Below are 27,099 nucleotides of genomic sequence, written 5' to 3'. Positions count from 1 at the left end.
ATGTTGGACTATGACCTGGGAGACCAGGGTTAGAATCCCCACACAGCCATGAAGCTCACTGGGTGACCTTGGGCCCGTCACTGCCTCTTAGCCTCAGAGTAAGGCAATGATAAAACCATCTCTGAATACCCTTTACCATGAAACACTATTCATAGGGTCACCATAAGTCAGGATTGACTGAAGGCAGTCGATTTCCATTTTCAAGCAAGATTGCACAGAAATAAATCCCATTGAACTCAAAAAGTATGCTAATGATCAAACCCTCCCTCCCTTCTCCTCCCTCATATCCCCTCCCTTTTGCCCCTTCCGTCCCCGTTCCTTTGCCCCTCCTTCCCCTTCCTCCTCCTCCCCCTCCCCTTCCTCCTCCCCATGGCCAGTTTTACCTATCTTAAGCATGATTACACGGGAGTAAATACCATTGAATTCTATAAGCATGCAAATGATCAAACCCACCCTCCCTTTTCCTCTCTCCTATCCCCTCCCTTTTGCCCCTTTCCTCCCCCTTCCTTTACCTCTCCTTCCCCTTCCCCCTCCTCCCCCTGCCCTTTCTCCTCCCCATGGTCAGTTTTACCTATCTTAACCATGATTGCCTAGGAGTAAATCCTATTGAACTCAATAAGCATGCAAATGATCAGACCTGCCTTTCCCCTCCTTCTCCTCTCCTCTCCTCTCCCTTCCTCTTCCCCTCCCCTCTTCTTCCTCCTCCCTTCCCCTCTTCCTTCTTCCTCCTCCCCTGCCCACTCCAGTCCTCCCTGCCTCCCACCCCTGGTCAGTTTTACCTATCCGAAGCATGATTGCATGGGAGTAAATCCCACTGAACTCAATAAAAATGCAAATGATCAATCCTATCCTTCTCCTCCCCTTCCCCTCACCTCTGTCATTCCTCCCCTCCCTCTTGCTCCTCCTCCCCTTCCCATCCTCTGTGGTCAGTTTCATATTTCCTAAGCATGGTTGCAGGGGAGTAAATCCCATTGAACTCAGTAAGCATGCAAATGTTCAATCCATTCTCAGCAAACTTGCATAGGATCCCATTATTTACCTCCTGGATTAAAAAGCAGAGAAATTCACTAACAGGCAAAAAACCTTGCAATTTAAGAATGTATCTATAGCCCACAGATATTTCTATCAAACTTTAAAAAGCAAGGAAATTGGGCAGCTATAGTGAATGAACCAGGGGAGCAGGAGACCTGAACTCTTCTCTGAGATATTGTACTGCCCTACAAATTGGTCAAAATGTAAACACCATTTGGGTTGGCCTTTCACAGTCCAATCCATTTCCTGTGTAGCCTGGAAGAATTTGGTAACATGTGTCTCTGAGCATGTGGTGAGTGGTGGCAACACCTGCAATCAGCCCAAATAATAGAAAGAAGACATGTGCTGTGCTGATCTTGTTTTAGCAGGGAGGAAGCAACATTATTAAGACAGTTGATATAGTGCAGATGGTCACTTTAAATATGTCTAATTTACATTGCAATTTTTGTGAAGCTTCCTATAGGAAATCTTTTTCTTTTGTTTCTAGTTCTGTGAATATGTGAAGTACAGCAACACTTTGCCAGAGCTTGGAAAAGTTACCTTTTTAAACTACAACTCCCATCAGCCCCAGCCAGCATGGCCACTGGATTGGGCTGATGGGAGTTGTAGTTCAAAAAAGTAACTTTTCCAAGCTCTGCACTTTGCAAAATTTACAATAAAAAACTCTGAATATAATTGTAGAATTATTATTTTTATTTATTTATCATTTTATTTATACCCCGCCCTTCCTTCCAGCAGGCACTGACTATTCTGCAGAATAGTCTCCAGTAGGATCTCAGGAGCGTCTCAGTTTGCACAAGATAAAACAGTGGGAGGTGAAATATATTCTAGCAAAATTCTAGGTGTGCTCTATGTTTTTAATTGACCGTGCCCACCATGCCTTAGATGAAGTGGTTTAAACATAGCAGGCTGAAAACATGCATCCTCTTTTTTCCAACAGCTAGAGTCATTGCTGAAGTAGCAACATATTGTAATCAGTCTAATTTTACATCAAACTGCAGTTTCAAATTCAACTGTTAATGCACCCAAAACAGAAATAGAACATAACCTCCAGTTTGAAACACAAAACACAAACACCATCATATGACATTGACCAATATAAAGGCTTTGAAATTAATAAAAATAAATTTGACACTGATTTCTAGAATGAATAATGAGGGAAATAAAATTTTCTAGGTTAGATTCTCTGTAGAAACATTAGTAACACAGGAAAGAAGCAAAGTAAGAAGAACACCAACAAACATGCAAAAATATAATTCTCCATCTTTGGAGATGGCAGGTGTAGCCACCAATCACCATATTCTCAGAGGCACATGTTACCAAATTCTTCCAAGCTATACAGGAAGTGGATTGGACTGTGAAAGACCAACCCAAATGGTGTTTGCATTTTGACAAATGTGTAGGGCAGTCCAATATCTAAGAACATAAGAACATATGAAGAGCCTGCTGGATCAGGCCAGTGGCCCATCTAGTCCAGCATCCTGTTCTCACAGTGGCCAACCAGGTGCCTGGGGGAAGCCCGCAAGCAGGACCCGAGTGCAAGAACACTCTCCCCTCCTGAGGCTTCCGGCAACTGGTTTTCAGAAGCATGCTGCCTCTGACTAGGGAGAGCAGATCTCCTGCTCCCCTGGTGCATTCAGTATAGCTGCCCAATTTCCTTGCTTTTTAAAGTTTGATAGAAATATATGTGGGCTATAGGTACATTCTTAAACCACAAGATTTTTTGCCTATTAGTGAATCTAATAGATAAACCTTAGGAATAGGTGATGTGTGGCCCTTATCCAGATGTAATAGGGGAAGATAATGGAAAGAACCCCATTTTCCAGTTGTAATGAAAAGCTCCCTTATCCTTTGAGCACAGAAAAAATTGCTGTTTCTTCTGACCTAATGAAAGAAGTGCTTGGAATTATGGAAGCAGGCTGAAAACACGCATCCTCTTTTTTCCAACAGCTAGAGTCATTGCTGATATTTCTTTCATCCATCCTCAAAACAACCCAATATAGGTATTGGGATTCTTTGCTATTTAAGGAATTTTTAAAGGTGTTTTAGATGTAGTGTCAAATTATAGTTGGGTGTTATGTGTCTGAGTTTTGGGCTTGCATACTCTTTGCCTCCTTCCCTCTTCCCTTCACACCTGGTGATTCTCATCCTTTCCTTGTTTTAGGCAAACCATTGCTTACTGATTTGTCTTAGCCAGCAAACTGTGGGTTGTCTAGCCTGAAGTCTAATGTGACTCATCACGGTATTCCAAAATCATGCTTTAATTGCTATATCTATACTACCTTATACTGTACAACTGTACCAATTGAATAGCTATAGTGCCTATTTTGATATTATGTAATGTTGATGTAATAACTGGTGTATTCTGAATTTGAACCTTATAAAATCCTCCAAATATCAACCTATTTGGCTATGCAATTATCAGTTTTCCTGATTTGTCATTGAAATGAACTACTGAGAGAGAAGCTCCTGGCCTCTAATTTGAAAATCTAGAGTTCAAGGCTATGTTCAGACATTCTTTCTTTTGCTTGGAGGATCGTGACTGATATCTGCTGCTTTCTCTTTAGTTTGAGAAATGAAGAGGGTTTTTCAACCTCAGGCCAATGGCAATGTGGAAATAGTAGCATCAAGCAACAGCCATGTCAAAGGCATCATCCTAACTGGGACAAAGGGATCTAGGGCCACCAACTGTTGCTGTTCCCCTTCTTTCCAGTGCTGTGGCAACATCCTGATCTTTATTGCACAGACCCTTCCCTACAAGCAGGGTGTGGCTAGCTTTCCTGATCCTGTGAATGTCAGTTTGATAGAGCATCAGTTGCTTGATTTGATTGCCCAGTGTTTGAGCCACTCTTTGGGCTCAGTAGGGAGCCTATATTCATTGCAAGTTATTCCCTTTGTGTGTTTCTTTTGTTGTTTTGAATAATATATGTTCCTATGTTTAAAGAAAATCTGATGATCTCTATTGAGATTGTGCATGCTGGTTTGTAGACTTCTCAATGTGCATGGATTGGGTTTTTTTTGGCTTTGCTGTTTGTTTCTGATACTGCCTTTATCTATTTTTAGAAGATTTTAGATTGTGAGCTAATTTGTAGGTGTTTTAAACAAAATGGGAGGATAAAAATATCTGGTAAGCTGTTGCATGTCTCAGGTAACATTGAGAGGCCTTCCTATGTGCCCAGCCTTTAACTGAGGCACATGTGATGGGAACCTAAGAGAGGGCTTTTTCTACAGCAGCACCCAGGCTGTGGAACTTCCTGCTTGGGAGATCTATCTAGCCATCACTATGTTAGGGTTTAGCTGCATCTTAAAGATATATTTAGACTAGGGTTGCCAGGTTCATGGCCTGAGACTGATCCTGTATCTTTAGGAGAAGAGAAAGTCACCCAAGTGCAGGTATTCTTGCAATCCTGTAATGGGAAAAACCACAAGGTGAAGTTCTCCCTTCCCCCTGCACAACTTTTAAAGACACAGAAGCTGTATCAAAGTCTCAGTGAGTTATATCAGTGAGATTAAATGGGAAACCTATCAACATAACCATCATCCAAGTCTATGCTCCGACATCAAACGCAGAAGAAGAGGAATTGGAGAGATTTTATGCAGAAGTACAAGAAAAAATTGATCACGAATGCTGATGAAAGTTAAAGAGGAAAGCACAAAAGCAGGACTACAGCTGAATGTCAAAAAGACTAAAGTAATGACAACAGAAGATTTATGTAACTTTACAGTTGACAGTGAGGACATTGAACTTGTCAAGGATTATCAATACCTCGGCACAGTCATTAACCAAAATGGAAACAATAGTCAAGAAATCAGAAGAAGGCTAGGACTGGAGAGAGCAGCTGTGAGAGAACTTGAAAAGCTTCTCAAATGCAAAGATGTATCACTGAACACTAAAGTCAGGATCATTCAGACCATGGTATTCCCAATCTTTATGTATGAATGTGAAAGTTGGACAGTGAAAAAAGCGAATAAGAGAAAAATCAACTCATTTGAAATGTGGTGTTGGAGAAGAGCTTTGCGGATACCATGGACTGCGAAAAAGACCAATAATTGGGTGTTAGAACAAATTAAACCAGAACTATCACTAGAAGCTAAAATGATGAAACTGAGGTTATCATACTTTGGACACGTCATGAGAAGATTTGATTCACTAGAAAAGACAATAATGCTGGGAAATGAGGTGCTTTTTACCAACTTCGGTTGGTCGCCCAGCTACGTCCCTACCTGGACAGAGAGAACCTCGCCTCAGTAGTTCACGCGCTGGTAACCTCGTAATTAGATTACTGCAATGCGCTCTACGTGGGGCTGCCTTTGAAGACGGTTCAGAAACTGCAGCTTGTGCAGAATGCAGCGGCCAGACTGCTTATGGGGACCAGACGGTCCGACCACATTACACCGATTCTGGCCTGCTTGCATTGGCTGCCCATATGTTTCTGGGCCCGGTTCAAAGTGCTGGTTTTAACCTACAAAGCCTTACACGGCACAGGACCACAATACCTGTTGGAATGCCTCCCCCGATATGAACCTGCCTGTACACTACGCTCGGCATCAAAGACCCTCCTCCAAGTTCCTACTCATAGGGAAGCTCGGAGGGTTGCAACACAAAAAAAGGCTTTTTCAGGCATGGCCCCCGAATTGTGGAACAACCTCCCAGAGGAGATACGCCTGGCGCCAACGTTACTATCTTTCCGGCGCCAGGTTAAAACTTTAAGAACATAAGAACATAAGAAGAGCCTGCTGGATCAGGCCAGTGGCCCATCTAGTCCAGCATCCTGTTCTCACAGTGGCCAACCAGGTGCCTGGGGGAAGCCCGCAAGCAGGACCCAAGTGCAAGAACACTGTCCCCTCCTGAGGCTTCTGGCAACTGGTTTTCAGAAGCATGCTGCCTCTGACTAGGGTGGCAGAGCACAGCCATCATGGCTAGTAGCCATTGATAGCCCTGTCCTCCATGAATTTGTCATTTTCCAGTCCTCAGGCACGGAGGAGGACCCAAGGGACAAGTTACATATTTTAGTCAGCAGATCAGCAATTTCACCTTTGAGTTCTTTGAGAACTCTCGGGTGGATGCCATCCGGGCCCGGTGATTTGTCAGTTTTTATATTGTCCATTAAGCTTAGAACTTCCTCTCTCGTTACCACTATTTGTCTCAGTTCCTCAGAATCCCTTCCTGCAAATGTTAGTTCAGGTTCAGGGATCTGCCCTATATCTTCCACTGTGAAGACAGATGCAAAGAATTCATTTAGCTTCTCTGCAATCTCCTTATCGTTCTTTAGTACACCTTTGACTCCCTTATCATCCAAGGGTCCAATTGTCTCCCTAGATGGTCTCCTGCTTTGAATGTATTTATAGAACTTTTTGTTGTTGGTTTTTATGTTCTTAGCAGTGTGCTCCTCAAATTCTTTTTTAGCATCCCTTATTGTCTTCTTGCATTTCTTTTGCCAGAGTTTGTGTTCTTTTTTATTTTCTTCATTTGGACAAGACTTCCATTTTTTGAAGGAAGACTTTTTGCCTCTAAGAGCTTCCTTGACTTTGCTAGTTAACCATGCTGGCATCTTCTTGGCCCTGGCGGTACCTTTTCTGATCTGCGATATGCACTCCAGTTGAGCTTCTAATATAGTGTTTTTAAACAACTTCCAAGCATTTTCGAGTGATGTGACCCTCTGGACTTTGTTTTTCAGCTTTCTTTTTACCAATCCCCTCATTTTTGTGAAGTTTCCTCTTTTGAAGTCAAATGTGACCGTGTTGGATTTTCTTGGCAATTGGCCAGTTACATGTATGTTTAATTTAATAGCACTGTGGTCACTGCTCCCAATCGGTTCAACAACACTTACATCTCGCACCAGGTCCCGGTCCCCACTGAGGATTAAGTCCAGGGTTGCCGTCCCTCTGGTCGGTTCCATGACCAACTGGTCTAGGGAATAGTCATTTAGAATATCTAGAAACTTTGCTTCTTTGTCATGACTGGAACACATATGCGGCCAGTCTATGTCCGAGTAGTTGAAGTCACCCATTACTACCACATTTCCTAGTTTGGATGCTTCCTCAATTTCATATCTCATCTCAAGGTCTCCCTGAGCATTTTGATCAGGGGGACGATAGATCGTTCCCAGTATTAAGTCCCTCCTGGGGCATGGTATCATCACCCACAACGATTCTGTGGAGGAGTCTGCCTCTTTTGGGGTTTCGAGCTTGCTGGATTCAATGCCTTCTTTCACGTATAGAGCGACTCCGCCACCAATACATCCTTCCCTGTCCTTCCGATATAGTTTATATCCAGGGATAACCGTATCCCACTGGTTTTCTCCATTCCACCAGGTCTCCGTTATGCTCACTATATCAATGCTGTCCTCTAAGACCAAGCACTCCAGTTCTCCCATCTTGGTTCGCAGGCTCCTAGCATTAGCGTACAGGCACTTGTAAGCAGTGTCTCTCTTCAAGTGTCTTTGGCACTTGTGGTTAGGCCTGTGGTAATTTTGCTCTTCTGAATGTATATCCTGTGCCCCTGCTCTCACAATGCCTACTTCTAGGCCTACCCCTTTTAAAATTTCATCATTTCTTTGGTTTTTATCCCAGGGGGGAGGTTTATTCCGAACCGGACCTTTCTCAGCTCCTGTCGGGTTTCCCCCCTCAGTCAGTTTAAAAGCTGCTCTGCCACCTTTTTAATTTTAAGTGCCAGCAGTCTGGTTCCATTCTGGTTCAAGTGGAGCCCATCCCTTTTGTACAGGCCCGGCTTGTCCCAAAATGTTCCCCAGTGCCTAACAAATCCAAACCCTTCCACCCGACACCATCGTCTCATCCACGCATTGAGACTGCGAAGCTGGGCCTGTCTGGCTGGTCCTGCGCGTGGAACCGGTAGCATTTCAGAGAAAGCCACCTTGGAGGTCCTGGCTTTCAGCATCCTACCTAGCAACCTAAATTTTGCTTCCAGAACCTCACGGCTGCATTTCCCCATGTCGTTGGTGCCAACGTGCACCATGACCACTGACTCCTTCCCAGCATTGTCTACCAAACTATCTAAACGATGGGCGATATCCGCAACCTTCGCACCAGGCAGGCAAAACACCTTGCGGTCTACACGCCCATCACACACCCCACTGTCTATGTTCCTAATGATCAAATCACCCACTACAAGGATCCCTCCACCCCCTGGAGATATATCCTCGGCACGAGAGGATAGCTGCTCATCCCCCAAGGAATGGGTCCCTTCTAAGGGATCGTTTCCCTCTTCCTCAGCTGGATGCTCTCCTTCCCCGAGACCATTGTTGTCCATGATAGCAGGAGAGCTATCATCGTTGGAGTGGGACACAGCTATAACGTCCCTGAAGGCCTCCTCCACACACCTCTCTGCCTCTCTCAGCTTTTCCAGGTCCGCCACCTTGGCCTCAAGGAAATGAAGTCGTTCCCGGAGAGCCAGGAGCTCATTGCACCGAGAGCACACCCACGACTTCTGTCCAACAGGCAGATAGTCATACATGCTGCAGGCGGTGCAAAACACTGGAAAGCCCCCACACCCCTGCTGGCTTCTTACCTGCATAGTTTTGTTTAAGGTTTATTACGTCAATGGGTTGGAGACTGCGGTTTAGTTGAGGTCAGGGAACAGACGGGCAGAGTGGGGGGCCCTGGCCTCCTTGCCCTGCTGCCGAACTTGCTCTGCTGCTTAACTCGCCTTGACGCTTCATCAGCTGGGGCCTTGATGCTTCGTCAGCAGGGGCTCCCTCTAGCTCATGGAGCAGGCTCCCTCGCTAGGGTGTTCTGACTTTATATGTGTGGCTGGTTCCTCCCAGCTACTGCTGCCAGCCAATGATGTGTTACTTGAGGCTGATGGCTATCAGCTGGGGCTTAACTCTTTAGTATTCTCTCAGGCTTCCTTCCTGAGCGAGGGGTGGGGCTGTTTAAGCTTTTGGCTGCTTTTAATCTCAGCAAGGGGCTGCGCCTTCCAGGCAAGTGTTTTGTGTTTGTTGTTTTCCCACCTAGAACAGCCTGACCTTTCTTTAACCTAGGGAAACAGAGCTTGTGGTTGTGTTTGAGGAAGGCTGAAGCTGCCCTTTTTAGCAAGGACTGAGCTGACTCTCTCCCTGTATGTATCGGTGGAGTTTCCTTTTCCCCCTTCTCTCCGACTGGAATTTAGCCTTGTTTACAGTGTCCCCTGAAGCTTTCCTGCTAGGGTGGTGTTGAAAACTAGCTTTCTATACGCTTCCTTCTCCTAGGATCTGTCTCCTAAGATATAGGTTCTTTCAGGATTTGGCTCCTAGCTCAGGGTGACCTTGGGCTGCCCTTATTAGTTATTTCTCTGAGCTGTTTTACTTCAATTTAAATAATGGAATAAATGGGAGCTACTACCCTCTTTTTCGCTCTGCTGCTTAACTCGCCTTGATGCTTTGTCAGCTGGGGCCTTGATGCTTCGTCAGCTGGGGCTCCCTCTAGCTCGTGGAGCAGGCTCCCTCGCTAGGGTGCTCTGACTTTATATGTCACCTCTTCCTCTTTCCTCTTCACCCAGGCTTTTTAACATGTATACTACACGCTGAAACTGTTTTAACTTTTTAATATTTTTACATTTTCTACTGTGTTTTGTATTGTTATATGTTTGCTGTATTTTTGCTATTTTTTGTTCTTGTGAACCGCCCAGAGAGCTTCGGCTATGGGGCGGTCTATAAGTTTAATGAAATAAATAAATAAATAAATAAAAAACAGAAGGGAGTAGAAAAAGAGGAAGGCCAAACAAGAGATGGATTGATTCTATAAAGGAAGCCACAGACCTGAACTTACAAGATCTGAACAGGGTGGTTTGTGAGAGATGCTCTTGGAGGTCGCTGATTCATAGGGTCACCATAAGTCGCAGTCAACTTGGAGGCACATAACAACAACAAAAGATTGTATTATACAGGGATTTTTAATTTTTTTTATTAGCCTCCTTGACTATTTTGTTAGCCTCCTTGAGTGTTTTGTTCTGGACATGCAGAATACAAATGCATGTGTGATGTGTTTGTCTCTGTGTATTTTTTTAGCCACAAGAGAATTGAAAGAGGAGAAAGTTAGATCTGGTTGTAAAAGCATTTTAAAAGCTTCAGATGCAGACAAATATTGCTTTATTTGCTAAGTGGCATGTGCATTTCAATGGAAGCTTTCCTTCAGTTAGTGGCAGCTTCTAGTGTGATATGGCAGAGCTGCTGATCAATATAAAAAGCAAAAAACCCTGAATATGCATGTAGATATAAACAGTAAAGTGAGCTTTAAAGGTCAAAAGTCTAAAATATGTTTCAAATAAAACATGTAGCTTTTGGGGGGAGGGGACTAGCTGGAAAACATAGCCACCTTACATCTCTATAGTAATTAGTGCACATTCATATTTATCTTCAAAACATATGAGAAACAATTCCAGCAGAGAGTACTCTGATGTGAAACATTGTGCCCAAAACACATATGGTTAGAGATTGTAAGATTATAGAAACTCTCAATTCAGGATGAAAGCAACACGTTAGTTGTGCCTTAGTTATAGTAAAGGGGTACCATAAAATGTCTTAACTGGACTCAAGTTTACTGCCTTACAAGTCCATCTAATGTCACTGTGATCCTGGATATTTCTGTCCACATGCCTAGCAACAATCACTTCTAACAGCAAACTCAGGTGATGAGTGCTGACAGGAATGTAGACAAATGGAGGCTGCTGAGAAACAGGAGTATCTGCATGCTTAGGAACACACTGACGTTTCCAAAAACATTATACAAAAAAACAGAAACAAAGTGGGACTCCCCCCCCTCCACACAGCAATGCAGTATAGGCTGAGTATACTCAGTAGCCATGACATTTTGAATGTCAGGTGTGAGAGAAAAATGGAAAACAGTGGGCAGGGGGAATGTGATAGCCTGCTGGAGAAGGGCATGACTGGTTGAACAGAAGCACTGTTGCTAGAATATGAGGGTACTCTGCAGTATTTTGTTGATATTGCACCCCTTGCCTGTGATTGCAAAGCTAATTCCCAATATTCTTGTTATACTTGTATGACTAGGAAGTGGATTTCAGGATAAAGCTATGAAAGTGCAGGGTTGAAGTTCAGTTGTTAGGATCACTCAGGTCACTAGGGCAGGAAGGCAGTTTATATCAAACCATGGTGCGCCTGTAGGTGTGCTTTTCTCCCCTATAGTAGACTGGTTGTTATTTCCCCCTGCTGTACTTGGGGACTGTGTTGTGGGGAAGGTACAACTTGCACTCCACCATTAATACTGGCTTGTCATGCCTTCCCTTACTGTGATCCTGTAGGGGAGTGTAATGTGTCTGCAGGGATATTGCATGGGGGGTCTTAAAGTATACCTACGCTATGTGCCTGGCTTTTTGCGGGTCTTAGCCATGTGCCTGGGAGAGAGGACTCAGAGCCAAATGGGGAGAGTTGAGGGGCCCCCAATTAGTGTAGTGATGGGTAGAGGGAGATATGGTGTTGTGAGGAGGACTTGCCAGGTAAGGGGAATGCAGCCCAGGCAGTTAACAACTGTGCCTTGTTCCAGTCCTCCCCACACCTGCAGGTTTGTTGGTTGCCCTATCAGCCAGCTCTCAGACCTCTGAATGCTGCTCCTAAATGTCAGATCAGTGCATAATAAGATCTCCCTCATTCATGATTTAATTGTGGATGAGGCAGCCAATCTGGCATGTGTAACCGAGACCTGGGTGGGTGAGCAGGGAGGAGTCAGTCTCTCCCAGCTATGTCTGCCAAGGTACCTGGTTCAGCATCAGAGTAGCCTGAGGGCCGGGAAGGGGGGTTTCTGTGGTCTATAGGAGCTCCATCTCCCTCTGCAAGCACACTGTTCATGTAACTACTGGTCTGGAGTGTTTGCACCTTGTGTTGGGTCAGCAGGACAGACTGGGGATTCTGTTGGTGTACCACCCACCCCGCTGCCCAACAGAGTCCCTAGCTGAGCTGACGGAGGGGGTCTCAGGTGTACTGTTGAGATCCCCCAGACTGTTGGTTCTGGGGGATGTCAACATCCATGCCGAGTCCACCTTATCTGGGGCGGTTCAGGATTTCATGGTCTTCATGACAAGCATGGGACTGTCCCAGTATGCCATTGGCCCAACACATGTAGTAGGGCATATTCTAGACTTGGTTTTTGAAACTGGACATGGAGATGGTGATCAGAATGTGGGGGGCATTACATCAGTCCCTCTGTCATGGACAGATCACTGCTTGTTGAAGTTTAGACTTACAGTGGCTTTTCCCCTCTTAATAGGGGGACCTATTAAGTTGGTCCGCTCCCAGAGAGTAATGGATCCGGATGGTTTCCAAAGGGCTCTGGGGAGTTTTCCAGCTGATAGGACTGGCACTCCTGTCGAAACCCTGGTTGAACTGTGGAATACAGAAATGACTTGGGCGCTTGACATGATTGCTCCTGAATGCCCTTTCCTGTGTAGAGCTCGTACGGCTCCATGGTATACCCCAGAGCTGAGAGCAATGAAACAATATAGGAGACTGCTTGAGTGCAGATGAAGACAAACTCCTGGTTGTTGAGCCCCAGCTCCCTCATGGGAACCAAGAAAGGGGGCTGGATGAGTTGCAGATCACTCAGTTAGAGCAAGGGGAAGAATCAGAAGGTGTAGACACTTTCGAGGATCATGGGGGAGGGTGTGTGGTTGACTCTGTGCCAGTTCCCACAGACAGTTCTCCCGCCAACGAAGACTTCGTGCCACCTCCAGCCTCCTCAACAGAGCTGTTGGAGGATGTCCTGGCTCGCACACCAACTCAGCCCCCCCTGAGCTTCCCTCCTGAAACTTCAAATTCATCCTCGCCTCCTGAAGCCGAGCTGGCACCTATCAAGACTGTATTGTCAGATGAGCCGGGAGAGACATGCCCCCTTTTGCCCCATGCGAGATGTCACAAGAAACGCCTCATCCAGAGGGAGGCTCCTCAAAGGAGTCAGAGATTACAGGCGAAGACCTTCCCTACTTAAGCCAGCACCCCCCTGAGTCAACTTTCTTCACATGCTGCAGAATATGCTTAGGTAGCTTAGTTAGGGACAATAGTGAGTTAACATAGCAAGGTCTATGAAGTGCGCTGCCTTTGATGTCTTAATTACTTTAATAAAACAAGAAATAATTTCATCCTCGTCTCCGTCTCATGAATCATACTCTGGGCAGGACACTGGTGGATGCAATTACACACTGGTAACTGCCTATGGTAAGCTGTATTTAGGGGCAGTGAAGGCAGCAAAAAAACAATATTTTGCTGCCACTATCAAATCATCAATTTGCCACCCAGTGGAGCTCTTCAAGAATTTTCCAGGGGCTATTACACACTGGCCCCAAGGACATGGTAGAACCATCTGAGGCCTGCTGTAATGACTTTGCTAGGCACTTCCAGGATAAAATCTTTACCTTCTGCCAGGTCTTAGATTCCAGTGTTATAGCAGGTGAATCAAGTGGGGTATCCAGAGCACAGTGTTGTCCCGATTTCTTGGATGAGTTTCAGTTGGTACAGCTTGAGGACGTTGACAAGGTGCTTGGACAGGTTCGTGCAACCATTTCTGTGCTGGATTCCTGCCCTTCTTGGCTAATAAAAGCTAGCAGGGATGGAACAGCCGGCTGGACCAGGGAAGTGATTAATGCCTCTCTGCAAGAGGAGGTGGTCCCTGGCTGCCAGGTTCTAATTTACCATTCTTGGGCAAGGTGATAGAGCGAGTGGTGGCCAAACAGTTACAGACACACTTGGATGAAGCGGATTACTTGGATCCATTCCAATCGGGCTTCAGGACTGGACATGGAACTGAAACAGCCTTGGTCGCCCTGGTGGATGATATGAGGAGGGCGTTGGATAGGGGAGAATATACCTTCCTCGTCCTCCTAGATCTCTCAGCGGCTTTCGATACCGTTGACCACGGTATCCTGTTAAATCGCCTAGAGGGATTGGGAATGGGAGGCACCGTTTTACAGTGGTTCCGTTCCTATCTCTCAGGCAGGTACCAACGGGTAGCATTGGGGGATGAGGTTTCAGACCCTTGGCCTCTTAATTGTGGAGTGCCACAGGGTTCTATCCTCTTCCCCATGCTATTTAACATCTATGTGAAGCCGCTGGGAGCTATCATCAGGAGTTTTGGGCTGCAGTGTCACCAATATGCCGATGACACTCAGCTCTATCTCTCCTTTAAGTCCTCACCAGAGTTGGCTGTGGAAACCATGTCCAAGTGCCTGGAGTCCGTAAGTGGATGGATGGGTGAGAACAGGCTGAAGCTAAACCCCGATAAGACCGAGGTGTTGCTCGTGGCTGACAGGAGAAGGTTGGGAGACATCGACTTGATCCTGAATGGGGTTAGATTGCCCCTGAAGGACCAGGTCCGCAGCCTAGGGGTCATTCTTGGCTCCCAGCTGTCCATGGAGGCTCAGGTTTCAGCAGTGAGCCGGGCAGCTTGGTATCAACTTCATCTGATACAGAGGCTGCGACCCTACCTTCCTGTACATCTGCTCCCACGAGTGATACATGCCCTGGTCTCCTCTCGCTTGGACTACTGTAATGCGCTCTATGTGGGGTTACCCTTGAAAACAGTCCGGAAACTGCAGCTGGTACAGAATGCGGCGGCACGCTTGATTAAGCATAGCCGCCGCCGGGATCACATCACTCCGGTGTTGGTACATCTACACTGGCTACCAGTGGTTTACCAGGCCCAATTCAAGGTGTTGGTGTTAACCTTTAAAACCCTATACGGTTTTGGCCCAGTGTATCTGAAGGACCGCCTCCAGTATCATCAAGTAGGCCGCCTCACAAGATCAGCCGCACAGGACCTCCTCTTGGTCCCACCAGTCAAAACAGCTAGGCTGGTGCGAACCAGGGAGAGGGCGTTCTCGGTTGTGGCCCCCACCCTCTGGAACTCTCTCCCTTATGATCTTTGACATGCTTCCTCCCTGATGGGTTTTCGCCGAGCTTTAAAGACCTGGCTATTCAGGCAGGCCTATAACATTGGGGTAGACTAACTTTTTGCTGTATTAATAGATGTTTTTGATATGAGATGAACTGTATATTGTATTTTAATTGTGGTTGTAAGTTGCCTAGAGTGTCTGTGAAATCGGACAGATAGGCGACTAACAAATAAAATTTATTATTATTATTACTGAAAGAGGTGGTAGTGAGACCACTCCTGAAGAGACCCTCCCTGGACCCAGAAAATCTTAATAACTATAGGCTGGTAGCAAGCATTCCATTCCTGGGCAAGGTCTTTGAACGAGTGGTGGCAGGCCAACTCCAGACACTCTTGGATGAGACCGATTATCTGGATCCATTTCAGGCCTGGTTTTGGCATGGAAACAGCCTTGGTCACCCTGTATGACCTCTTTCGGGAGAGAGACAGGGGGAATGTGTTGATTCTCTGTTGATTCTCCTTGATCTCTCAGCAGCTTTTGATACCATTGACCATGGTATCCTTCTGGGAAGACTGGCTGGGTTGATGGGACTGCATGGCCATGGTTCCACTCCTACTTGGTGGCTCAGCTCCAGAAGGTGGTGCGTGGTGAACATTTTTTGGCACCCTGGACTCTCCAGTATGGGGTTCCGCAGGGGTCAGTTCTGTCCGCCATACTGTTCAACATCTACATGAAACCGTTGGGTGTGGTCACTTTGGAGTGCATTGCCATCAGTATGCTGATGACACACAGCTCTATTTTTCCTTTTCATCTTCTTTAGGTGAGGCTGTCTAGTTGCTGAACCAGTGCCTGGCTGCGATAATGGTCTGGATGAGGTCTAATAAACAGACTCAATCCAGATAAGACTGAGATGCTGCTAGTGGGTGGTTCTTCTGACCGGATGGTGGATGTACAATCTGTCCTGGATGTGGTTGCACTCCCCCTGAAGGAGCAGGTTCATAGCTTGGGGGTTCTCCTAGAACCATCTTTGTCACTTGAGACACAGGTAGCCTTGGTGGCACGGAGTACTTTCTACTAACTTTGGTTGGTGGCCCAGCTACGCCCCTCGCTGGACAGTGATAACCTGGCTTCATTTGTCCATGCTCTGGTAACCTCCAAGCTAGATTACTGCAATGTGCTCTACGTGGGGCTGCCTTTGAAGACAGTTCAGAAGCTGCAACTTGTGCAAAATGCAGTGGCCAGATTGGTAACAGGGACGAGATGATTCCAACATATAAAAATGATTCTGGTCTGCTTGCATTGGTTTCTGTATGTTTCTGAGCTTGATACAAGGTGCTGGTTTTAACCTATAAAGCCTTACATGGCTTAGGACCACAATACCTGATGGAACGCCTCTCTCAACAAGAACCCACCCATACACTATGCTCAACATCCAAGGCTGCTGCAGATGCCTACTCGGAGGGAAGTTGAGAGACTGGCAACAAGGGAGAGGCCCTTCTCAGTGGTGGCCTCCAAATTATGGAATGATCTGTTTGATGAGGTGCTTCTGGCACCAACACTATTATCTTTTTGGTGCCAGGTCAAGACTTTCCTCTTCTCCCAGGCATTTTAGCGTGTGTTTTTAAATTGCTTTTTAAAAAATGTGTATTTAAATTTGTATATTTGTTTTTAATGTTTTTAATTGTTGTAAACCGCCCAGAGAGCTTCGGCTATGGGGCGGTATACAAATGCAATAATAATAATAATAATAATAATAATAATAATAATAATAATAATAATAATAATAATGTTCACATACACCTTACCCATGGTTATGACAGTCATTTTGCTGGTACTGGAACAATATTGTGCCTTTTAACATGGCAGTTGGATGGCCTTATGGCCCCTTCCAACTGTACTATTCTATTATTATATTGGCAAAGGGCTTTTCATTATCTCTGGGAGAGCAGATGTCCCCTTTTCATACCCTTCTGGATTGACTGTTTGAGCATTTTACATTTTTTTCATATTTTATTTGATTTTAATCAAAACAAATTTAACCACAAAAGTACATCATAATCAGCAACAATTATTTCCTTTTTGTAGTATTCTAGATAAACATGGTACATCAGTGAAACAGTGTTTCCTATTTTGCCCAAACACAAGTGATTTCTTATTTTGAATAAAACAAAATTACGGTATTGGCCTTCTTCTTTACATCTTACATAATTAATCAAAATAAATAATTAAATAACCACACTGTCATGTATCTTGCCTTTCCACTCTGGAAGTAGACGTCGTTTCCCAAGATTTGGCATAACATATTGTTGCACGCCACCCCAGTCTCTGAGCGGTGATATTTGCAGGGGTCCCTGTGCTCGTCCTGCGTTTGGTTTCCTTGGGAAGAAGGTCAGCAGAGACTGTGGTGTCTTTATGAAATATGGTTTATTTATATATTTACACACATTTCAACCTGGGTTTAGGATGGAGGGGTTCAAGGCATCAGCAGTCCAATATCCAGCTTTTCCATCATGGTTACAGGAGGCATCCTAAAGCCATGGTGCAGACAGCCAGTCTCTCTGCCTGCCTCCAGTTCCCAGCCTTCATTTCTCAGACACAACAGAAAACACAAGCCTCTCCTCGGCCCCAGGAGGGGGGGATGCTCTCCTGAAGAGTTTCAATGACAAAAGGATCTCCCTGGCCCATTCACCAGTTGCTGGGTACCTGATAGACCCATTAACAAACCTGGCCACTCTGTTAGCTGAACAAACTCATCTGACCAGCAGAGTCAGCTTCTCACCCCAAGGCACAGGGTTCCAAATCAGAGGCTGGAAGGGAACTCATAGCAATTATCCATTTCAACCCCCAAACTCACAACAATATGTAAAATCAGTTCATACCAATTTACTGGCAAATTTTCAGTGTAGTCTACATCAAATTTTCCCCAATTCTCCCCTCCTACTGTGAATCCTCCCTGATCACAGGCTTTAACTGAGCATCCCAAACCACTCAGAAGCTGGGGGGACATGGGGCTGGACTGAGGACAAGGGGCAGTGAATTCTCCTTATGTTCACATCTTTATGTTTGCACTGCATTAGATACACCCCTTACAATAAAGTCATATTTGGTTTTCTTTAAGGCAGCTCACAACAAGAAATAAAGCCCTTTAAAATCTAGTAAACCATAAAAAGAAGTATAAAACAGTTTCAAAACAGCTTAAAGTGGCATGATTCTGAATTTTGGATTGGGTGAGTGATGCTCATCACTTGAGGTTGCAGCCCTGGGCACATTTCCCTCTTTGAGTAAGCCCCACTGATTACATTGGGATTTTCTTCTGAGTAAACATGCATAGGATTGCATTATAAAATATATTTACAGGTTGTGTAAGTAATAAATGTTTTTGACAGTCATGCTTATATAAATATTTCATACTATGTCCCAATAAGTATCTGATTTCACACTATGGTTGTACATTATTATTTCTCTACATTTTAAGTGTGCCCTTCTTCCTTGGGGTGGTCATGGTCCCACTCTGTTGTTTTCACCATGAGGGGCCGATTAGCTGAGAGATGGTGAGTAGCCCATGGTCGCTCAGTGAACTTTGTAGCTGACTTCCATTTTAAAATTTAATTAAATTGATTTATATGTAGGCAAAGTTTATGAAGTAATGCATATCCATATAATACATTTAAAGCACATCCAACTATCATTTAAAGCACATAACTTCCCCAAAGAATCCTGAGAAGTGAAGTTTCCCCTCACAAGTTATAGTTCCCACCACCCTTAAGAAATGACAGTTCCCAGGATTTTGTGGTAGGATTCATGTGCTTCAAATGCATGTTGAATGTGCTTTAAATGCATGGTTTGGATCTGCCCTAGTATGCTGTGCATTCATTAGTGAATTGAAAATAACAATTTTAAAACATACATTTTTAAACAGGGTTGTAGCTCAGTGGTAGGGCACAAGCTTTGCATTCAAAGGTCCAAAATTCAACATCTGGAAAAGACTATATCCTGGAATCCTAGAGAGCCAATTCTAGTCCATGTCATCAGTACTGAGCTATATGGTACCAAATGGCTTGAGTCAGTATGAGGCAGATTCCTTTGCTCCTGAAAGTGGATAGAGACCCAAGGGCCCCAGTGACTCCAAAATTTATTTATGTATTTTATTTACAACATTTATATAGCCACTTTAATAAAACCATCAATGAGTTAAAAACAGATAACAAACATAATAGCTTTTACATGCCTGGTTAGGTTTGCCTAAACAAAAATGTTTTTAGCAGGTGTTGAAAAGAATACAATGAGTGCATCTGCCTTATGTCAATAGGCAGGGAGTTAAAGCATACGTGCTGCCACACTAAGGGATCAATTTCTTACGAGAGCAGAACAAGTACTATGTGGCACCCGTAACATGGAAAGCACAGCTTGAACTTGGCCTGGTAGCAAATCAGCAACCAGTACAGATTTCAGAGCAGAGGTATTGTATAGTGATGGGGTCTGACTTATGTCAGCAGTCGTGCTACAGCATTCTGCACTAACTGCAGCCCCCTGTTTAGGTTGTGCTTCATGGGGATTTCTGTGACCTTGGCTGACTGGCTGTCAGGATTTTTTGTTTTGATTTTTGCTTAGGACTTCTGATTAGTCCCTCCTATCCCCACCCGCATTCCCCTCCCTTCCCTTTTCCTTTGCCCCTCCCTCCCATTCCCCCAAAGAAAGGGGATCCCAGGGAATGCAGTAATTATTGAACTACTGCCTTAATATCCTATGAACAGAGCTTGGAAAAGTTACTTTTTTGAACTACAACTCCCATCAGCCCCAGCCAGCATGGCCACTGGATTGGGCTGATGGGAGTTGTAGTTCAAAAAAGTAACTTTTCCAAGCTCTGCCTATGAAAGTAAAGTAATGGTCAAAATTCTACAACAAAGGCTCTTACCATATATGGAGTGAGAAATGCCAGATTTCCAAGCTGGATTTAGAAAAGGAAGAGGTACCAGAGATCATATCGCAAACATGCATTGGATAATGGAATGGACAAAGGAATTTCAGAAGAAAATCACCCTGTGCTTTATAGATTACGGCAAAGCCTTTGATTGTGTAGATCAGCCTTTCCCATCCTTTGAGTCCCCAGATGTTGCTGGACTACAGTTCCCATAATTCCTGTCCATTGGCCATGCTGGCTGGGGCTGATGGGAGTTGTAGTCCAACAACATCTGGGGACCCAGTGGTTGGGAAAAGCTGGTGTAGATCATGAAAAACTATGCTATGCTTTAAAAGAAATGGGGGTGCCACAGCATCTGATTGTCCTGATGCGCAACCTATACTTTGGACAAGAGTCTACTGTAAGGACAGAATATGAGGAATACGGGCAGGCCAAGTTTGTTTTTTTCCAACAGCTAGAAACATTGCTTAAGTACCAATATATTGTAATCAGTCTGATTTTATATGAAACTGCTAATGCACCCAAAATAGAAATAGAACATAACCTCCAGTTTGAAACACAAAAGGCTGTCTTCACCATCATATGACATTAACCAATAAAAAGGCTTTGAAATTAATAAAAATAAATTTGACACCGATTTCTAGGATGAATAATGAGAGAAATATGATTTTCTAGGTTAGATTCTCTGTAGAAACATTAGTGACACAGGAAAGAAGCAAAGTAAGAAAAACACTAACAAACATGCAAAAATGTAATTCTCCATATTTGGAGATGGCATCAAACATATTTAAAATGACTATGTACACTCTATCAACTGTCTTAATATTGTAGCTTCTTCCCTGCTAAAACAAGATCAGTATAGCACATCTCTTGTTTTTGTTATTTGGGCTGATTGCAGGTGTTGCTACCACTCACCATATGCTCAGAGGCACATGTTACCAAATTCTTCCAAGCTACATAAGAAGTGTATTGGACTGTGAAACACCAACCCAAATTGTTTGCATTTTTACAAATTTGTAGGGCAGTACAATATCTCAGACAGAAGGTCAGGTCTCCTACACCCCTGGTGCATTCAGTATACCTGCCCAATTTCCTGGCTTTTTAAATTTTGATAGAAATATCTGTTGGCTTATAGGTATGTTCTTAAGCTGCAAGGTTTTTTTTCCTATGAGTGAATTACTGTACTGAACCAAATGTGTATACAATCCCTTTTTCATATGAAAAATGAAGTGATGCATGAGAAGTGTCATAATCCTTACAAGAGCTACTTACAGAAATGAAAACCAGTGTGACCTGTGGCCTATGAAATCACTGAAATCAATTTGCTGCTTGCACTTCATAGTCTCACTGTGTAAGACTGTGTGATGCGCCCAACCAAATTTCAGAACTAATTTGTGCACGTATCTAAATATCAATAGTTTCTCTAACTTCAGGTCCTGATGTAGCAAGACTCGATTCATATATCATTTCCTGGTCTTCTCTTCAGTAACGCTGTTTAAAATAATATGAATCTGTTGGCATGAGGTCTAGTAGTTTTCCATCAAGTCTGCAAAACTGTAACTAGGGGGAGTTATGTCTTAGCCCAGTCTGGGAACGGGCTGCCAAGGTCGTTGCTATGGTAACCATCTGATAAAGTTCTAACAGAGTCTGTAAGTTGTGTCTTCTGATTTATGCCTCTGATCTGTGAGGCTGCTCTTCTGAATTATGCCTCTGAGCTGAGAGGTTGTCTTTTGTGTTTACCTTTGGAGAGAGATGTACCAGAGGGGGGGATGACTGAAGAAACTCTACATGTATTTACTCTTAAGCCTTAAGCCATAATGTCTTAATAAAAGACTCTTAACATGCTCTAATGCTCTGAAGAAGTTTCTTGCTCAACTTAACTCCAACGTAATGTATGCTGTTTTACGCAACAACGCACACACGCCAACAGAATCACAGTCTTTTTTCTTTAGGCATTTTTATTATAAGGTGAACTAAAGATGAGAACTATTAATAAAATTTCTTACATGCTAAAATGTTGTCACTTCAGGGAGAGAGGGAAACTTAGCCTATTTTTATTTCCTGCAAGTACAGTAATTAATTTTTTATTTAAAATCTGCAACTCATTTAGCTATAAAACATTCTCTTGTGAAGGAGTCAGAGACACTCCTTGTAGAAGTAATGGCCACCAGATAATTCATATATTGCTGTTTGCACATTAATTTGCTACTTACAACATCTGTAAATTATTAATATTAGCTACTGCTCTGCTGACACAGTTGGCTGTATTTGAATAAGCAACATTGGCAGTTAAAGGGTATGAATGTATTCAGGGCACATTGAAACACAAGGGCAAATGGCAAATAGTGAACCTTATAGCTAAGAACCGAAAGAGGCTATTGGGAATACGGATGTAGTTACTAATACCATGCTATGATGGGACTTGGCTTTGGGTGAATAAGTGGTATGTTGAAATGTGTCCTCCAGTGTCTCAAAGGTCTTCTTTCATTTGCGAAAAAGGCTGCCATTTTTCTGCCTCATTGTTAGGGTACTTAAGAATTTCAGTAGATGAAGAATATTGAGCTTACCTTTTCATTGCAAGGTAGACAAGGCTGGTGTATGTGTTTCCCTTTCTGTACACATTTCTCTAGCACTCTGCAGCCTCCCTGCCCACCCACTCCCATTTCCTGATCTAAAAAAGCCCTATGGGAGGAGTCACCTCATAATGTCTTTTACTGGGTTCTGAAAGTGTAGGCATCCAGGAAGCTCCAGAATGTAGACCACTAGTGAGATGACTTGTTGACAGGACACTCACAAATACCTTTCGGCCACCCCAAAAGTAAGATAAGCACAACAAAAACCATGAGAATTTCACCAAAATGTTCTTTCCTCTTCGATAATTTTTGAATACAGTTTCTTTTCTTGTTAATTGATGGAGAATGGTGGTGGTGGGGGGAATCACAGGATAAAATTTTGGTGAAGAAGTTGGATAAATTGCACATTTTTTCCTAGCACATACACCCTTGCCACCTTATTGTCATGTTGGTGTTTCAAGTGCATGTCCATTACTGGATTTCTTCTTGTTATTTCATCATTCAGCAATCAACGCTGACAACTGAATACTTTAACTGACTGCTAAAAATAATTGAGTTTGAGGTGAGGTGGCATCAAAGATCAAACACACAGACAGAGCTTTTATTCCTGCATCCATATAATATAGCAGTCATTGAGTGATGAACATATATCTTGAGCCAGCTAATCAGGTGGCATGAATCATGGAATGATTTACACTGGGGTTCTCTATGTTTCCAGTACATAGCATCACCAGGTCAACAGAAGAGCAGACTGGGGAAGCAAAGTGGCATGAGTGTTGTCACACCAAAGGCATACCTTCTCCATACGGACTATGACACTATCAGGGACTAGTTTATAATTCTCAATTTGTGGAGTCTCCCAGGTCTTACAGTCTTGCATGCATCTGCTCCCTATTTGTGATAAAGGACCTGTTGTGTTTTAGTTATCCCTCCTTTATATTTATTTAAGACATTTATGTACAGCTAAATCATTCACATTTCTAAGCAGATATATATTGCTTTATCTTTCCTGTTGCCATAATGTAGTTTCAAATCAATATATCTGTGTATTCCTTTTATTGAATACAGTAGCAGGGCATAGGCATGGGAAGAACAGATTAGAAGACTTAAGGTTTGAAAGTTGAGATGGGTGGATATTTCAATTTAGGTTTCTCTCAGCATCTCATTTTTCCAATCTTAAGTTCAGTTCTCCACATTTCTCTATCAGTTTGCAATTTTTTAAAAGTCCCTATGGAAATTCATTAGCATTTTAGTGTGTATTTTTCCTAATACATTTTGTATGCAATTTTGGCCAATATACATATTTTTCAAGGTTTTCCCTTGATGTAATGCATTTTATATGTTATTTTCACTCATATATACATTTTTGCACACTCCACCCCCTCAGTGTATGCATTTTTGTACACATTATTTGGTTGAAGAACTTCACTGAAAATTCGGAGAACTGAGAATTTTGAAGGATGACTGTGTTTCAGTTTTACAAGTTGTTCTTGGAAGTGTGAATTAGGTACATTTGCAGCTTTGCTCTAGTTCTTACCCTTATTCTGTACCACTAGCCAGTTACCCCACTTAGCCCCAGCCCAGTTAAATCACTGGCTGATCACTTAAAGTCTTACTATTTCTTCAGGCTCACTGCCAACCGCTGACACATTGCCATTGGCTCTTCCAGAGAACTACTGCTGGAGTCTTCCTTTCTCCTTGCAGACCTTCTTAGGTTCTGTTTTCAGTGATTTCAGCTTTAAGGCATTGCTCTTCCTCTTCATTCCTCAGCTCCTAGCCCCTCTTTGGACTCTAGCTGCTTCCCTTGGTAGCCACTGCTTTCCACTCCAGACCCTCAGGCTTGCCTCTTTCTTTCTTTAAGTCCCTTAACAAATCTCTTCACAGTCTTCCAAAGACTGCATGACCTTTAAGCAGTGCTGAGCCTGTCCTTTTATTCTTTCCAGTCAGAACCCTCTAACCAATCACCACATTCTTACTGAAATTCCAGCATTCCATTGGCCTACAACTATGGACCATTATATTTGAATGGAATGTCTCCAAAAGAACCTTTCACATTCTGACCTTTTGGATTTTGCTGTAATATATAAAAGCTGGATTCTATAGCCAAGTGACATAACTGAAACCTCACAAGCTACACAGTAATCTCTTCAGCAGGAGCACAGGGTTTAGAACAGGACAATATTCTTACATTTACTTTGTTTCTTCATAAAAATACAATTTCTTCACAGGCACAGTGCACGGTCTGCAAAATTCTGCTAGGATCAATATGGATTGTGTATAGGTGCTGGATGTATCGAGGGTCTTTAATATACTGAATTAGCACTGCTGAGATGAAAAAGAAACTTAAGTGCCAAAATGCCATGGATATTTGAGGGGAAAGAGTGATCACTGTTGCAGCTACTGTCCAGACTCCAGACAAAGGACAAAAATCTAGCCTCCATGTTTGCAGAGTCATTTCTAGACCGCTTGACTGCATAATGCACAGCTTTTTAAGGGAAAAAAAGATTGTTCTAATGTACCCTCACATATTGTGCCTCTCAAAGACCCTATATTGAATAGGAAAAGCAAACAAATGGTAAGCTTTGAGGAAGCAGTTCCAGGAAGGATATGGAGAAGTTTTCATGGCTTTACATCATCTCTATTCTAAACAATTCATGATGGGGGCCGTATATTTCTAAATAAACTCAGTGTGATTTCAGGAAAAGAGTATAAACACTTCCTGCAAATTTACTTACAACTAAAGTTTGGCAATCAATGGCTATGATAAACTATGTTTAAATGGATGACTACATAGTATAGTCTTCCAAAGTCATCTTGTTTGCAGTGTATATGACTTCAGATTACTGGAACTGGAATTATTTTTGTTTATGTTAAATAAAATCATTCCTTATAATAGTGAACTGAGGTGGCTGAGTGTGTACAATTATCAGTGTGGAAGCAGAATGGGATCATCCAAAAATAAGACGGTGGGTTTCTCTATACTAAGGGTATGAAGAAGTTACAGAAGTTCTTCAACAAAATATAAAAAAATGTAAAAACCTCAAAATATGAACTAAAAAGGACCTTTGAGCTTTCAGGATTTGTGGATTAATGATGGACACAGAGATAAGAAAATACTAGCATAACTAGTCTCATTGTCTGAAGAGGGAGATTCTATATAGTTGTTGCCAGCAGAAAACCCCATTAGTGTGCATTACGTTAGAAATCACGAAAGACATCTTTTCATGGACTTCTTAGGAGGCGGTGAGGCTTGTTTAACATCAACATGAAACCAAGCCTTTAGTGTCATTGGCCTAGGCCTGTGGAATCCTCCAGCAGGTGTTTTCTATATTGACCTTTAAATGTTTGCTGAAAACTTTTCTTTCTAGATTGGCTTATGTAGATGATTAAGATAAACACTTTCTGTAATAGACAGTTGGTGATCTGTTTTAAAATTTTATGGAGGTTTTTGTGTGTGTGTGTGTGTAAGACACTTTGATATTTTTTATGAAATTGTGATATACAAGTATTTTTATATATAAATAAATAAAACATGGAAACTACCTATTTTATTTGTAGATGTTGATGAATGTCAAGCAATCCCTGGAATCTGCCAAGGGGGAAATTGTATCAATACAGTTGGATCATATGAATGCAAATGCCCTGCTGGCCACAAACAGAATGAAGCAACTCAGAAATGTGAAGGTAAGTGTAATGAGTTGGAGAAAACATTCCTAGATGTGTTCGCTGCCTCAATTGGTTTATATGAGCAAGGGATCCAGGGAGTATAGGCTGCTAGAATCAGGTTTTTGACAATAACAACAATTTTCATTTTTTCCTATGATGTCTGCCATCTAAATTTTATCCCCTATTTATTTTTTCTTCTTTCACTGTTTTCTTCTTTGTTGAAATTTGTCAAGATACTTCATCCTCCGTTACCTTCATCCTTCAGTATGTCAAATAATTCCAGCATCATGGGACGGAGACTTTAAATCTCTTCCTTCTCTCATTCTCCTGTTTAAGCATTTCTAGAAATCTTCAAACCCTCCTATGTGCTTAAGAACTCTTCTTTGCTGTCTTCTACTATTCAGTGAATTGTAAGGCCTAAAAACATTTATCCTCCTGACCACGAGAGTGGGATAACATAATCTGATTGCACAGGTGTGTAAATGTGTGTGAGAGAGGATGGGGGAGGGAGAGAGAGATCCATTTAGCCATTAGTAGGCTAACCATATAATCTATATATGTTATATGTAGATTAATTACATTTTACCTTACTTGCTTATTTTGATTGTATTCTCAAAGGAAACTCTATCATTGAGTTATTGGGAAGGGCATTTGGGGTACTGTAAGAAGACCAATCTATTTTCTTACGTATAACATTACCTAAAATTGTTCTTCATTACAATATCTGCTAAATGACAGACATAACTACAAATACAAACAGTTGTGCTTGGAAGAAAAGCTACCAATACAGGGAATATGACTCCAGTTATAATGAAGGAAAACAAACATTTAGTACAAGAAAAATATTTGCTTAGAACTGTATCATAAATAAATCAGCTTTAGAATAAATAATAAAAGTTAGTAACAATAAACAGAGAAGTGTTGTGTATTTTCACCATGAGAAACCCTTTATCTTCACTTAGTGAAAATTTGGAAATGTATTATAACTTGTATAATAACATGTGGAAGAAATAAGGTGAAAACAGCTGTAGTTTCTAAATACAGCTGCATATAATACAGATATTGCATAG

General features: G+C 42.8%; 1 protein-coding gene across 1 annotated transcript in view; it reads left to right on the top strand.

The window, feature by feature from the left end:
* Positions 1–27,099, top strand: part of FBN2 (fibrillin 2) — a 419,303-nt gene that overhangs the window by 69,579 nt on the left and 322,625 nt on the right. Inside the window, exon 7 of the mRNA XM_061625313.1 lies at positions 25,922–26,047. Coding sequence (XP_061481297.1) covers positions 25,922–26,047 — 126 coding nt within the window. The remainder of the gene's footprint in view (positions 1–25,921; positions 26,048–27,099) is intronic.

This window comes from Rhineura floridana, chromosome 1 (assembly GCF_030035675.1).
Source record: "Rhineura floridana isolate rRhiFlo1 chromosome 1, rRhiFlo1.hap2, whole genome shotgun sequence".
Classification (NCBI taxonomy): Eukaryota; Metazoa; Chordata; class Lepidosauria; order Squamata; family Rhineuridae; genus Rhineura; species Rhineura floridana.
Note: the sequence above shows the minus strand (reverse complement) of the source record. Positions and strands in the feature narration are given on the sequence as shown.